Here is a 15,333-nt window from a genome sequence, read left to right on the forward strand (position 1 = left end):
CCATGCAGGAAAAACACACGACCCTATCACCCTCCCACCCACATGCACACACTAAAACACACAAAAAAGCAACGAACGTGTGGGTCTTACCGTCGACGAAGCAGCCTCGCAGGACGCGGAAGGAAGGAAGGAAGAAAACTGGGGGACTCGTCGTCGGCTGGGGAAACGACGATGGTCGGTCTCCGTCAACAAGGAAGGATCCGAATCCGTGTCAGGGGAAGAGAACGCCAGTCAAAATGCCGCAACCGATGACTGGCATGGCGAAGTGTGGTGGCTGAATGGAAGGGGAGGGATTCCCTTTGGTTTCGGTTGCGAGGAGGTAGCCCGGTGGGGTATCCCGAACTCTGCAGCAGTAATTCGATGGAACTTTGACTGGACGATGCTTTTAGCGTTCCATTGGGTGTTCCTTCATGGTAAGGTTACCGGCACGTGGTGAGCTGCAATGCGGTCGTTGAGCACCCACCACCACGTGGTGTGTGTGTGTGTGCACTGTCGATTCGGGTCCGTTTCATGCCCACCATCCTGGATGGATCCCTGTTGCTACAGTCGCAAAGTGTGCCGAGTTGGGAATTCGATGATGCCGTGGTATTATTACGTATTCTGGAATGGACTTCGGAAGTGGATTCTGGGATAGGTGGGTGACTGAGTGAGTGAATGAGTGAGTGGGTATAGAGGGCTTGGGATGGGGGCGGAGCGGGCGCGGGTCGAAGGTCTAATCGCGTCTTGTGGCACCTTTAGTTGCTAGTTTCTTATTAAGGAGTGATTGTGAGCTGGCTCATGATATTCTGGGCGTTAGAGTTTTCGTTTATCTGGGGGTATTGCGAATTAGGTGTGGGACTTAGAGTGTGTGTGTTTTTTCACAGTGGAGGTGGGTGGTGCCGCACGAATGCGGGTCAGTTACAAGCGCCTGTGCAAAGTGAGCACTGAGTCGGAACTCGGTTTGAGTCTCGTTCATTTTTTTTCCGGAAGTATTTTGTCAACTTTTCGTGGATCAAGTCGAGTGCGCTTAGTGCCTACCTTGGGCTTTGTACTACAGATCCATGCGTTTTGTGGGCTCATGCACGGTTCATGTTTGGTGACAGCAAGTGTTGATGATTTGCGTGGCACTTTGCTCGAGCTGTAGCTGAACGCTGCTGTTTTCTTGCTCTTAGGTTTCTGAAGCTTTTGGAAGGTGTGACAGCCCTTGCATCTGTCTGTGGTTCTTGGTGTGGCTTTTCCGGTAGAACCCAATTTTTATATGTATTTTTGGATGAGAGGGATTTGCTCCGATTGCATCTGAACTTTTTCACGTTTTCTTTTGGTACTCTCACAAGCCGAGCATTTCAAAAGTCGCAAGATTTGGCTCAATGTGACAAATTTATACGATTGGTTCATTTTCTTTTCTTTAATTGTAGCGACTTGGGGGAATTATTTGAAAGCAATTTTCTGTCCTCATGTTATTGTTTTTTTCGCTGTTGGAATGGGAGGGTCCTGTCGTCCGCCTGCTCAGATTTTTGTTCGAGTCCGAGGTGCGTGGGTTGGTTCTGCCGATTTGGTTATGCGATTCTTCCACTGAGCGGAACAGAATTAACTAATTTTTGGAAACGTAGTCAACTCTGTCATTTTTTAAATTTTAATTTAATTTTAAATTTATTTTCTTGCTTCACTTGCTGCATTAGGCGCCTCTGCTCAGGATCACCTTCCGTCTTTAGTTCTTCTCTGTGGGGATTTTAATTCACTTTTTGCGAACAACCATTATAAGATTCCCGTGTTTTTTCTGTGCTGCTGAACACGTCCTTTGCCGCTATTGTAGCAGCTTTTTTGGAGGAATAACGGGACTTAAGCAACATTTGGTTAGGAAGTGATTCGTCACGAAGAGTCTGAAAGATGGCGGACAACGCTCTTTTAGAGCGTCGCAAGAGAAAGTGTAAAGACATGCGCCTACCCGACTACATTTTAGACTACGAAGGCACTCCTGGAAAGGATGAGATACCAGCAGTTCCCAAATCTCCGATGATCGTCTTCGTGAATTCGAAAAGTGGAGGTCAGCTTGGTAGCCTCATCATCAAGTCCTTCCGCGAACTTCTAAATCCCAAACAGGTCTTTCTTGAGAATCAGACCATCTGTTTACGTTCACCTATTGCCGTTATTGCTGCTGATAGACTGAGTGTAAAAAAAAAGCCGTATGTTTTTGCTGAAGTTGTCTTATATTGAGGAGTTTTCAGAACTCAAGATATGTTTTGAAACTCCAGGTGTTTGATCTAGCTGTTGAGAAGCCTGAGCAAATACTACAGAAACTATTGGACCATATTGAGAAGCTTCAAGACAATGGAGATAAAGTTGCGAAGTACATTCGAGAACATCTGCGCGTAATTGTAAGCTTCTTCTATCATTCCAACTGTATTATGATTCTTTGTGATCTGCATATCGTGTCAACAAGCACTTCTGAGTATCTCTGGAAAAAAAAAAAATTAAAAAAATTAAAAAATGTATATTGGAGACTAATCGTCAAAGTTTTGATATCCTTGTTGACAGTCATAAACTCTTAAGTCAGTTAGTGGAGGCAGGGACATAGATATGCTGCTCAAGTTACTTTGGGTGGGCAGGTGGCAGGAGGGGATGGGACGGCCGGGTGGTTGCTTGGAGTAATGGGCGACATGAGGTTGGATGACCCTCCACCAATTGCAACAATGCCTCTTGGAACAGGAAACAATTTACCTTACTCTTTCGGATGGGTAAGTGTTCAGCCCTGTCCACCACCCACACGTGTTGGCTCATGCTGTGTTGAACTTAACCTCACATTGGTTATCCATGACGGTTTTTGGGTTGCAGGGCAAGAAAAACCCCGGCACAGATACTAGAGCGGTGCGGAGGTTTTTGAGGAAAGTTGAGCGTGCCACTCCCATACATGTTGACAGGTACTGTATCACTTTTCATAGCACTAAAGTGGTCGATTCTCAACAATGCTAGTCAAACCATAGCAATGAGGATGACAACCACCTGAATATATCTCAAAAGTATTGGAGGGCTTGGGATTGCAGTTGGCATGTAACGCTGTATATGGATGTGGAAAAAGACAATGATTCTTTGGAACCTGTGAAGCTTCCCCACTCATTACACTCTTTCCGTCGGATTGACACCGATCATCAGGCAAGTATGCCCAGACTCCTTTTGTCCACTGTACTGTGAGGTTACTGTTATCGTGAGATTGAGCAGGTTCTGTACTGCACTTAAGCACACGAATAACAGAGCTTAAATGGGAATTCACAGTCCCTTCGTGCAAGAGGTTTTATATCCAGAAATCTCTCTCTCTCTCTCTCTCTCTCTCTCTCTCTCTCAATGTATATATATATATATATATATATATATACACTTACTGGAGTTCCTCAATGTCCTCTGTCTAAGATGCGAAATAGTTGTCCCGTCTTCTTTTTCCTTATGTTGGAAATACTTGAAGTTGCAGGATAAACGTATCACTTTCCGGGGAGGGTTTTGGAACTATTTCAGTATTGGTGAGTGGAGCTGTGCTGTCAGTCAACAACTTTTATGGTCGTCTGAATCTCTAGTTTCATTATAACTGGGAATTTCAGATTTAATTGCATCAATGTAGTAGCAACGAAGTTCTGAAATTGTATTTTGAGCGCGTAGGAATGGACTCTCAAGTAGCATACCAGTTTCATTCTGAGAGACAAGCACATCCAGAGAAATTCAAAAACCAGTTTACTAATCAGGTTAATGATCATCTTCTTGTCCGTTCATGTTTGTTGAAGTTTCTAGACCCCTGTCCATGCATTGTGGCGTCACTCCTAAATGATTCGTGTATGCCGTTATTTAGGTTTGGCACTGTGGTGAAATTGGTTGATTTCCTTATTTTCTTATTATTTCGCTCGTTTCACTGCAGACTCAGTATGCGAAGATCACGTGTATGCAAGGCTGGTTTTGTGCATCTTGTGTTCATCCGAAATCCAAGTACGCACTGTGACATTATGTCATCACATTGTTTCGTGTCTGAATCCAGTTCCTGTTTCAAGTTGTTTCGGGAACAGGGTCACTAAGTTTCATGTTTTGCTACAATTTTAGGCCCGTGTCTTACCTGAGTCTTACCTTCCACGTTCAATATGCACCAAGTCTTTTTTGTACATCCTATTAGAAGGTAGACACTCATGGGATGTCTGCATTGTTATTAACATCAAATGTGTCTCAGTAGCTGTAATCGTAGTTTGCATAATGAGAGACGTGACGAAGCGAAGTTGTAAGGATAATGCTTCTGGGCTGATCACTGAACGGTGGCTTTTTAATGCAGAAATACCAATCACCTGGCGAATTTAAAAGTTGCTGGAAGAGGTGAAGCTTGGCAGGATTTGGACGTTTCTAGCAGGTACAAAGCACTCCCTTGTTACGAGAAATTTTATGGTTATCAACGTTGATCCCATTAAGGCTACATTGTGGCTGGTTCACAGTAAAGGACTGGAGGGAAAATGCCGGACATTGATCATGGTGTCCTTCATACATTTGTCACTGATGAAGTTCGTGTCAACCTGTTAGTTTATAATAACGCGCAATTTGGGATGCAGCATAAGGTCAATTGTGGTGCTAAATCTTCCCAGTTTTTCTGGAGGTCTCAATCCATGGGGCACACCGAGTGATCACAAATCCAAGAAAGTAATTTGCTACGATCACCCAAACTGAATTCAGCATATGATGCTCAGACGAGAGTCTAAAATGTGTTTGGATACATATTCACTGGGATATTTGTTTTCTGATAGTGTTTGAGTCTTGTTCAGCATGCTCGATGTTTCTGAATCTGCTTACTATATTCCTCTCAGCTGTCAAGCAGTGTGGGTATCGTCGTATTATTACTCATCTATCGTGCAAAGGTGCGCACCATGGTATGATTGCTTTTTGACAAGCAAGGCCATTGTTCTGTGAAAACAGAGAGGCCTCACCGCTCCATTTGTTGATGATGGACTTCTGGAGGTTGTAGGCTTCAGGGACGCTTGGCATGGAGCCATGCTCTTTGCTCCTAATGGGCATGGAGTACGCCTTGCACAGGTTGGTTGTGGTTCACTTCGATGATTTTTCCAGACTGTTCATTTCCTTATGCGTGTTAAGTGGATTAAGTATTACTTTGTAAAGTTACCAAATTATATGTACGTAAGAAATACCACAGTTTTTGCTAGAATGGAGTGGGAACTTTCTGAACTAACGAGAAGTATTTCTGTACTCAAAGGCACATAGGGTTAGAGTGGAGTTTCATTCCGGAGCGGCAAAGGAGGCATACATGCGCATGGACGGAGAACCTTGGTTGCAGCCTCTGCCGGAATCATCGAAGCCGACAGTGCTTGAAATCACGCAACTGGGGCAATCAGTTGTTTTAGTCACGGATTCTGCTACTGCTAAGTCGACTTCTGCTACTCCTTCATCGGTATCGTCATCGGAGTCATCTGACGATGACTCAGGAGTGAGACGCAAATTTGGGGCTGCATCGACGTTCCGTAGACATGAAACGGAGAATTAAACATTTGTCTACCTTGGTACGCAGTTCTATGAGCTTACTTCGAACATTTAGATTTTCTTCTGTTTGATCAGCATCCACATATCTGTAGTCCTTTGTGTACATCTGGAGATATGGAGGTCTATGAAGTGTGGTTTCAGAGTGAATTCGTGTGAAGTCGACACAGACTTTGGATTAGACTCTTATTCATTAGTTCACTTGAAATAAACAGACTGTTGTATAACTTATGTAGATCATTTCAAACAACAGATGATAGGTGATAACATTCATTAGTTGCATGCTTTAAATACAGCATGTATATCTCACTATTTTTTGTGCGACTGTGTAATAGCTTCCATATCTGCCACAGGATTACTGGTCATGACGCTAGTCTGCAAACGGTTTGTAGATCTGTAAAGAAAAAACTTGGGGGTGCCACAAAGAAGGTTGTAATATGACATTTAATCAATGGGTTTGGGAAGATTTTATTGAAGTGAAAGTGGTTGGTCTTGAGCTGCAAAACACAGCTCCTTTTGGATTCATATTAAGTGTAGTGTTTGTGTGGTTTTGGCACATGAATGGAGTCTTAGTGAGTGAGATTGTGGTCAAGTCGTTGAAATTGACAAACATGTCGATCATTCTCGAATGGGGAACATGCGATTCTGTTTTGTTTAAGTTTGTTTTTCACTATTGAATTTCTCACCACTGCCACAGATCTACACATACGTGATGGCGGTACACTTTCAAAAGCAATCCAGTGATAATAGTATCTGAAAATCGCAAAACACGTATGCGGCATAAACAACATTTATGTACAACTTTTCTAATTCTGGAGGTCCACCCAGAATTTTCTGATACATAGCCCTCAACTCAACTCCTATTCATTCGTCCTCTGCTCATCATCCATGCGTGTTGATAAGAATGGATGCCGAGTATCAAGCAATTGTTGGATTATCCTGAAATATTGACAGAAGGGTTTAAAGTTTTGAAAACAAAAAATAAAGTTATTTTTTATTTTTATTTTTTTGGCCTATCAGGTTACACATTTTTAATAAATTGTTTTGGTACTGGCAACTATTTGGATTTTCTGTTCATCCAGTACTGGGTACCTATTTCTATATAACCAGTGGCATGGATAATGTGATTTTTTGGAGAAAACAAACATGGATCAAATTGAGATGCTAATGAGAAAATCAAACATAAAAAGTATCCAAGGAATGTAACTTGCCAGGAGACAACATGAAGATGGGTTATAATTTCAGGAGATTATGAATTGATGTTATGAAGTATGAAACTCAATAGTCATGGACTCCACTTAAAAGTTATCTAACTTAGTCGTTGTTTTCTTTGTTTTTTGAATAGTTGAATTAAGAGAAAGTTTTATTATCAGAAAAATAGAAAGTAATGAAGGTAAGCATGTGTTGCCATTGGAAAACAGTAATTTTAATATTAATGATTAATAAGGGACACCGACAAGTGTTTGATTCTTTGTTTAACTATTAATCTATACTGGTTTTTTCAAAACATACTTCTCCATATTAGTCTCCTACGCTGAAACCCATAACTGAATACTTAATGGATTTTCTTGTTGAATATTAATTTAGTTTTACTAAAAAATTACTTCTCTTGGTTACTTATTTTGCACAGTTTCTCTGACCTCAAATTGGACTTGTGAGTCGCTGACTGAGGATATGTGTTGAAACAGTGCCAATTCAGTACGGGGCAGCACTTTATTAGAAGGAATTTGTCAAGGAGAGAGGTTCTCGCAAATTTTTTTCTGAATCCATCCTGTATTTTTGCGATAGGTTGTCAAGGGGAGTCAAGAATAGTTAAGGTTCCACAGAGAGTGCTGTTCGCTAAGTCACGTAATATCGATGGCAGAGCCTGGTTTGTCTCCGTTATCTCGATCGTCTCGTCGTGCAGCTAGACCTGGAACTCTGAGTTGTGATCCCGGCCGAGAACCTCTCTCGCTCTCCTTGTCTGCCTCTCAAAGAGTGCACCCACAAGCTCTCAGTTAAAGAGATCCTACTGAGGTTTGGGTTTTCAGTATCCCACGCAAAGAATAACTGGAGCCTACCCGTCGTCAGGTTCATACCATGAGAGCCCAGCAGAGGTTTTCAATTCTAACCTGGCATCAAATATAGCTTCTGGTTCCTCATCGGGTGCAGCACTTCATTTAACAGTGATTCCAGAAAATTTTGAGCAGGAGAGAATGCTTTTCAAGGCAGGCCTTGAAACTAGAGTTGCATTGGAGTAGACGGCAGCTGCTGCGACGTATGGTGCTCACAGGGGGAGTGCTTCGGATGGTGTGGACGTCCGGTGGTACTTTTGCTAGACTCCACTCCGCCTTAATGGTAAATATTTTTTCATCCCGCTGTCAATACTTGTACAGAATAGGTTCACCTGCATGAACACCGTTGCTAGTACTGTCAATGATTCCACGCTTCAAGGGGTGCATGTCCCTATGTCAAGTTATTAAACAAGCTGTAGTCGTGATTGCAGCCTGCAGCTAGAGAACTAAAAGAAACTGGCTGTGACGGTGGACGTTCGTTGATTCTTGAGGGCTGTCATATATACATTTTAGGGAATTTTTAAATTTTTTCTCTCTCTTTTCTTTGTAAGCAGTGCTGTTGTTGGAGTAGATACATATCACTCTGTATATTTGATGCTTGCTTGGATTACATCTAATGTTTAGAAAAAGACAGAAGATGCGAATAAGTGCCCACTGAGTCCTTGGGCTTCTAATAAACTTAGCCCCTGATTGTAGCCGAATGGAGGGCTTTGCAGAAGCTGCTGCATAAGTGCCAGCATCTGAGCTTGCAGGCAAAGGCGAGTACTTCCGATTTAGTGAACGGGATTCACATTCACTGGAGGCTTCATTTGTACAGGTTTGTTATATCTCATGAAGTGCATTGCAGTTGTAGACTTTGAAGGCAAGTTAGTTTTTGTAAGGCTGTGGTGAAGACGAGCATAATCTCCAGGATTGGTTAAAGTGGAAATGATGTTGATTATCTCAGAGAAAATGAGGCAAACAATTTCACAATGATCAACTTGGTGTCACATGAACCGTTTCTTGTATGTTAGCTTCACCCCCTGCAGGTTAAGTCACGCCACAAACATTGGTCATGAACTAACTATTCGCGACGATCAATATCTAATTATGGGTAGTTCTGGATTATTTGTCAGAGAGAGGAAGAACTGCTGTCAGCATGGTCCAAAAAGTAGTTCAGCTCTCTCAGTGGTGCAAGCGACGGAAGAACAGACCAAAATGGTCCTGGTAGCATTAGTTTTGATTACGATCATGGGGAGAGCGTGGGAATACGATGTAAGAATGCTACCAAAGAAATGAATGTGACGTGAATCTCGCCTTTCACAACGAGATGCTATTGGTTCTCGTACAGCAAATTGAACAATGAGTATATTCAACTTCTAGGTGGATTATAAGCCATTGTTTCTGTTACTTGTAGATTGATCTTATGCGGCGCAGGTGTATCCCAGTCTACTGCAGAGGGGAGGATCCCCTCGTACTACGCGGTCACTGGTACTTACGGAATTGTAGACATGATTGGTTGCCATTTCAGGAAGTTATTGCTGAGCAGCTAGAAAACGCCTACCGTGAGAAGATACTGGATTTCGGGTTGCATTTATATGAGCCCCAATCTCTGGATGTGTTGCGTGCTACTCCATGTAGGCACACTCAGATAATGGATTAGAATGACGAGTCTCTTGATTTCTAACTGCATAGATATTGTGCCGTCTACAGTTTCAACCATCAGGATTGTATGCTGTCCGTGTCAATCTCACAACTATGGTTTGTTCCAAACCTACGAACGAATGGTGGTTTCTATGTTTTCGTGCTGCATTCGGGGGGATATGGTGTTACAATAAACCAAATGTGGGTTTTGTAGTACCAGGTCTTCACAAGCATGTGTGTGCAGAGTGGCATGGCAGTGACATGGCCTTCTAGAATAGTAGGAAACAAAGAAAATTTCATGTCAAATCAGGTGATATGCCTAAAAACTCGTTGACTGTATGTATCTGTTGTAGGGACTTCATGCACTTTTTATTGGAAAGGATGATAATTGGGAAGGAAGGTTTGTTATAGCTATCTTGGGTATCTCAACTATGTTTGGTTTTTAGGAAAGTGGAGTGAAGTTTTGGCATAGTTTTTCTACCTCCAACAAAGAAAATCCAACTCAATTGCCATTCAAGTCTATAGAAACAAATGATCTAGTTGTTTAGGCATTGATTCAAGTCCATAGAAACAAATGACCTAGTTGGTTAGGTATTGGTAGTGGTTAAAAAAATTCCATAAGATTGATGACAAAGAATCTATGATCTTAAAAAAATATCACATGATAGTACAAAGTTTATAATTGCCTTCCACATTAAAGGCCACCAAAAATATCTTAAGATTAATTCCAAAATCTTATTATATCAAAAATATCATGTAATTAGAAAATTATAATAAGTTTGTAATTTGAAAACATACTTGATTGAATTTGATTAAAAATTTGATTAACAATTTGAGGACATACTTAATTGAATTTGATTAAAAATGTTGAATCAACAATTAATGTTGATTTTATTGCTCAAAGATGAAATTATTCTAGTTTCTATTTCTTCTCATAGTATAAGAGTAGAAAGTTTGGAAATAACATCCAACAAACCTTATTGATTTCCTAACTTATAAGTGATATTGAATACAAACTTTGATAAATGCATGTTGCAATAAGCTTACAAACCATTAATAATGCATGTTGATATAAAATAATCAATATTTGTGTATTTTGTATAAATAATCATTTAATTAAAAGTGTCTTTTAGATAGTGTTGTCATTCTTAAAATGAATCCACAATTACAAGAAGATCTTTTTTGTAGATTTTGTAATTAATATCACCTACAAAAATATTTCTTGAATAAAAAATCATAAGGTGAATTTTATTTTTTTCTTCCGTTTATGATAATACTTCATCAAGATAAAGTATCATACATCTATTTCTATAAATAATGCCTTAAAAAATTTAATATAATATTAAATTAGTGCTCCAATAAAAATTATCTTTATTACTTGAAATGTTGCTTTAACTTCTTTATTGCACTTAGATTTGTCTTAAAAAATCAACTTATAAGTAGAGTAGCAAATTAATATTTTTTAAAATAAAATCTAATAATAATTAAAAAATATCAAAAATATATAATTTTTCTTATTATTCTTAGAATCTTTTAATCTATAATGGTCTAAACTTTCTTAAAATCTATCATAAGATCATCATTTTAAATGTTATGTTCTCAAAATCAACTTGAATTATATAAAATATATACTTTTCTATCTTAGCATACATTCTTACATCTCTAAGTTTATATAGCATATGACAAATATGAAATTTATGTTCTTTTATATTATAATGAATTAAAATAATAACTAGATAATAAACAATAAAATTATTTAAAAATTCAAAAAAACATCATGTATTAGATATTAAAAAATAGTCAATACATTTGTGAATCCAAATGGCATGAAATTATATTCAAAATGTCCATATTTAGTTTGCATTGTAGTCTTTTATTCATTTATTTTTATTTTTATTATGTACCAAGTTATATCCTCCTTATAGATTTATTATTATATCCTCTTTACTTCATTTAAGTAATCAAAAAGTATTAATATCAAAAATAAAAGACATCTATTTTTGATAATAATCTAATTAAGTGCTTGATAATTTCTACACATTTGGAATATATATAGATATATATATATATATATATATATATATATATATATATATATATATATATTACAATTAAAATAAGTATTTTTACTGAATATTTTTCATGGCATATAAAATTCTTATCCTAGTTTTTATAATTTTACTCTTTAAGTAAAATTAACTTATTTTTTGATAAGCTATAGATTGATTTAAATGGAAATTAAGTTCATTTTTAAAAAACAAATAAGAAATCAATAAAAGATGCTTTTGAAGAATATTCTTATTTTTCCTCTAAAAAAGTCTTAATAATCTTTACATTAGATTAGAATGTTGATTGAAGTCTTTGCACCATTTAAAATGAATAAAATACAAATAAAAAAATATGATCTTTTTTTATAGCATGAATGAAAGTTCTTGGATTTAAAAATAAAGATTTGGTTATACTAGATTTGTAACTTTTTATTTGATTAGCAATAGTATTTGTTATGCTATAGAAAAAATCAAGGTTACAAGTATCAAATCTATCTTAAGATTATATCTCTCCAGCTACAATAAACTTAAAATGATTAAAATAAAAAGAGATGTAATAATATTAAATATTATTATAATTAGTTATAACCAAATTTTATTATTTTTATAAGAATAACTTCATAAATAATAGCTCCAAAAGACAAAAGACCACCATCTTTATCTAATACATGTATAGTTTTTTTTTAAAATTAAAAATATATCATATCTTTTAACAAAGTCTTTATTTAGAAAATAAGCTAAAAATTCTAAATCTAATAAAGCAAAGGATTTGTAATTTTACATCCTAAACAAACATCTATTGTAAAAAAAGATAATAATTTTGAGGAGAAATTAAGACCTTTGTTAGGTATTGTACAAGATTTCAAATGCATGATTAATATTGTAGTTGAACAAACTTGTTTTTTTGACAAATTGTTTGCTTTAACAACCAAGCAAATTTTTTTGTAGATTTAGGATTTTTTTAGATAACATTTAATAGTGTGCTTATTTTTCCTTTAATAAAAGTACAATCCTTCTTGACTATGTGAAATATTTTCTTACTTAGTGGGAGGTTTATAACATATTGTATCAATTTATATATCTTCTATTTTCAAATATATATATTGAGACAATGTTAATATTGTCATTGAATTATAAATACATTAAAGTATAGTTATATGATTCACAAATTAAAATTTAAAGAGTTAATTGTTATATTTTACATCCAAAATAATTGCTTAATTCAATGATTAAGAATCATGTAATTAAAACATCAATTTTTGTATCTTATATTAAAAACCATAGAATAATTGTTTAATAAGTGCAACATCATTTTTTTTTATATAACTTATAATTTATCAAAATTTTGAAGCATATAATAATATTAATCAATTGCTTTGATGCAAAATATAAATTGCATCATATTCTTTATACATGGATTAAAATTTTGGAAAAATAGATTTTAAATTATTTAAAATTTGATTATGTCATTTAAAAAAAGGTAAAACAGTAATAAAGTTGAATCCAAAATAATGTTTAAATAAACCAAACTTTTAATCTTGGAATTAGATAACTTTGAGGTTGAAGCTCAATCACTAATTGTACTTGATTAATAAATCTTAAAAACTTAGATCTTTAATTATCAAACTTCTTTAGCAAAAAAACTCTCAATTCTCTAATATTTGAATAATATTCCAATAAAATAGAAGTAATATGTTTTAATTTAAATGTTGAAGCCATTCCAATCATCTTTATATCTTCATATCAAGTCAATCTTATTAATCTTTGTGGTGGAGAATTAGATTGATACATTACAAGTATTAATTCATTTTTTTGTTCTTATATTTATGCTATTGCATCTTTTATTTTGACAAGCTTTATCATTATAATATAAAAAAAAGAAAGATGTCTAATGCTACTTAGAAAAAAATATACAAGAGAATCAATAAATAAATAAAAATTTAAAAATAATATTAGTTTAGAAGTAGATAATCTATAACTTTTAGTATGCTTATATCTTATCAAAAGAAAAAGTAACCACTTATAATTAAAAAAAAATACAAAGCTTTAATATTATAAATATATTCTTATCAATATGTCAAAGATAATAACTCAAAAATTATATATAAAAAAGTGAAATTATTATGAAAGAGAAGAAAATTAAATAAATAAATAAATAAATTTATATTTAAGAATACATGATAATGGTTTTTATAAAAAATAATAAGACTAGGAATTCTTGAAATAAGGCTAAGAACAAGAAAGATATTGAGAAGAGCAAGGAAGGCCTCTTTCTTGCCTCCATATATATTATTTAAGTAAAATATAATATGACAATGTTCTATAGATCATTTGATATATGCCCAACTTGCAAGATATGTATCTAACTTGCAAAATGAGTTTATAATATAGGCACCACATGACCAACTTGCACATCAAAAAACCTACATGTGCAATGTCTAGCTTACTTATAAAGCAAGTGGTCAACATATGTGATACTTGGCTAATTTATTTTAACAATCTAAATGAATAATTTTTCAACATTAATATTTTTTTTTGCTACTTATTTTTTTTTTAAATTTATAAAAATTTTAGAAATAAATTCCACTATTAGCTCATAAAAAAGATTAAATCTAAAAAAAATATTATTATAAAAAATCAATATGTAGTGACTAATAGAATCATAAATACACTAACTTTATATAAATTTTAGTACTTTAAATGTGGATAAGATGATAAGACTAAGACCTTGAGGCTTTGCAAGACATTTTTTTATACTACTTGTAGCCTTTAATCATTAAGTTTTATTACTTGTATTTTTTAATTATGTTATTTTAATTTTTTATTTATTTACCAAAATATTTTAATTGATACAACCTTGTAGTATAGATTAAAGAATGAATTTTATCTTGATATAAGATTTAGCTTATTTAATACTAAAAAACACTTAATTCAATTATGTATGATTTTTTTTTTTTTTTTATGTGTCTCTTATTGAATCTGATAGTATGTTTAATACTTTGAAAAGAAAAAAATAATACTGTTTTTTGATTAAAAAAACCCAATTAAGAATTTAATATAAAATAAATCTTGAAATTAATTGTATTAACTCAAATTAAAATATCTTATATATTAGAATAGATATAATATTAAAAAATATACATAAGAATTATCTAAGTATTTATATATATATATATATATATATATATATATATATATATTTAACTACATCCATTAAAACTAACAATTAATTATTAAAAATAAAAGATTTGAGTCACTAAGTTGAATTACTAGTTGTTTTAGAACAAAAATGTGCATTAAAAGTGTCAACATTGCAAGTATTAGGTGAAGATTAATTTAAAAGATTTAGAGATAGGAAAAATAGTATTAATAAAAAAATAATTAATATAAAAAATCTAATAGAAATTTTCATGTAGAAAGCATCAATTGAGCATCATTTTAATAGCTTAAAAGAATCTAAAATGAATTTAGAATATTTAAGATTATAATATTAGATAATTTATATATAGCCATCTTCATTATGAACTATGTTGAATAAGATATAATATATATTTAAAATTGATACAATCTAAAATTATACAAGATATAATACCAATACCATATTGATGATGTATTAATACAATATATATAGTATTATATAATATACAATGTATATGGTATTGTATCACATATGAGCTATAGATACATATGGTTAGATTGTGCATACCTAAATATCAAGTTGTTAGGATGTCAAAAGCAAGTATCAGACTTTTGCATCTAAATAGATGAGGCTTGTCTTCAAATTCAAGAAAAAGGTATCAATAAGAATCTAGAATCACCTTAGATCTTGCCTTTTCATTTATTTTTTTTAGAGAAGGAGGCTCCGACTTTCTTAATATGTGCTACTTAAGAGAATGTGTGTTGAATTGACGATAGCAATGTTGCAATTTTTTTTTTTTTTTTTTTTAATACTACATTTTTCATGTAGTCATTCTAGTAGTCAAGGCTCCTAATGTGGTGACGTTAGTTTTTTTTTTTTTTTTTTTTTAAATCAAGTTTTTGTGCTGCAACAACAGTTGTTTCAAGAAGAGACTTTTTAATTGAACTAAGCTGTGACATTGCTATAGTGGTGTAAAGAA

The 15,333-nt window shown here is 34.4% G+C and overlaps 2 protein-coding genes across 12 annotated transcripts; both read left to right on the plus strand.

Annotated features, from left to right (window-relative positions):
* Positions 1-557: 557 nt before the first annotated feature.
* Positions 558-5,972, plus strand: LOC112280205 (diacylglycerol kinase 5). 10 transcript variants are annotated; one of them, XM_090248640.1, is made up of 14 exons: positions 795-916; positions 1,083-1,171; positions 1,793-2,079; positions 2,232-2,354; positions 2,586-2,714; positions 2,812-2,897; positions 3,021-3,129; positions 3,443-3,491; positions 3,628-3,710; positions 3,881-3,948; positions 4,283-4,357; positions 4,554-4,641; positions 4,915-5,031; positions 5,210-5,972. In XM_090248640.1, the coding sequence occupies exons 3-14, from the start codon at positions 1,867-1,869 to the stop codon at positions 5,495-5,497; spliced, it is 1,428 nt and encodes a 475-aa protein (XP_090104766.1). In that variant the 5' UTR covers positions 795-916; positions 1,083-1,171; positions 1,793-1,866; the 3' UTR covers positions 5,498-5,972. The 10 variants fall into 10 exon arrangements, with proteins under 10 accessions (XP_024371191.1, XP_090104766.1, XP_024371186.1 ...); XM_024515418.3 differs by having other exon boundaries at positions 1,796-2,079; XM_090248641.1 differs by having other exon boundaries at positions 1,152-1,219.
* Positions 5,973-7,414: 1,442 nt separating this feature from the next.
* Positions 7,415-8,878, plus strand: LOC112280506 (uncharacterized). Of its 2 annotated transcripts, none has more exons than XM_024516059.3 (3): positions 7,415-7,827; positions 8,261-8,361; positions 8,660-8,878. In XM_024516059.3, exons 1-3 carry the CDS (start codon positions 7,750-7,752, stop codon positions 8,820-8,822), a joined length of 342 nt encoding a protein of 113 aa, XP_024371827.1. In that variant the 5' UTR covers positions 7,415-7,749; the 3' UTR covers positions 8,823-8,878. The 2 variants fall into 2 exon arrangements, 1 of the variants encoding a protein (XP_024371827.1); XR_012217220.2 differs by having other exon boundaries at positions 7,446-7,827; positions 8,241-8,361.
* The last annotated feature ends 6,455 nt before the right edge of the window (positions 8,879-15,333 follow it).

This window comes from Physcomitrium patens, chromosome 3, assembly GCF_059467195.1.
Source record: "Physcomitrium patens ecotype Gransden chromosome 3, ASM5946719v1, whole genome shotgun sequence".
In the NCBI taxonomy this organism is placed as follows: Eukaryota; Viridiplantae; Streptophyta; class Bryopsida; order Funariales; family Funariaceae; genus Physcomitrium; species Physcomitrium patens.

Coding starts and splice junctions, on each gene's coding strand:
- LOC112280205 (XM_024515423.3), top strand. CDS start 1,867: ATGGCGGACAACGCTCTTTTAGAGCGTCGCAAGAGAAAGTGTAAAGAC. Junction 2,355..2,585: donor GAGAACATCTGCGCGTAATT/GTAAGCTTCTTC, acceptor TTGGGTGGGCAG/GTGGCAGGAGGGGATGGGAC. Junction 4,642..4,914: donor GTGATCACAAATCCAAGAAA/GTAATTTGCTAC, acceptor CTGTGAAAACAG/AGAGGCCTCACCGCTCCATT.
- LOC112280506 (XM_024516059.3), top strand. CDS start 7,750: ATGGTGCTCACAGGGGGAGTGCTTCGGATGGTGTGGACGTCCGGTGGT. Junction 7,828..8,260: donor GACTCCACTCCGCCTTAATG/GTAAATATTTTT, acceptor AGGGCTTTGCAG/AAGCTGCTGCATAAGTGCCA. Junction 8,362..8,659: donor TGGAGGCTTCATTTGTACAG/GTTTGTTATATC, acceptor ATTATTTGTCAG/AGAGAGGAAGAACTGCTGTC.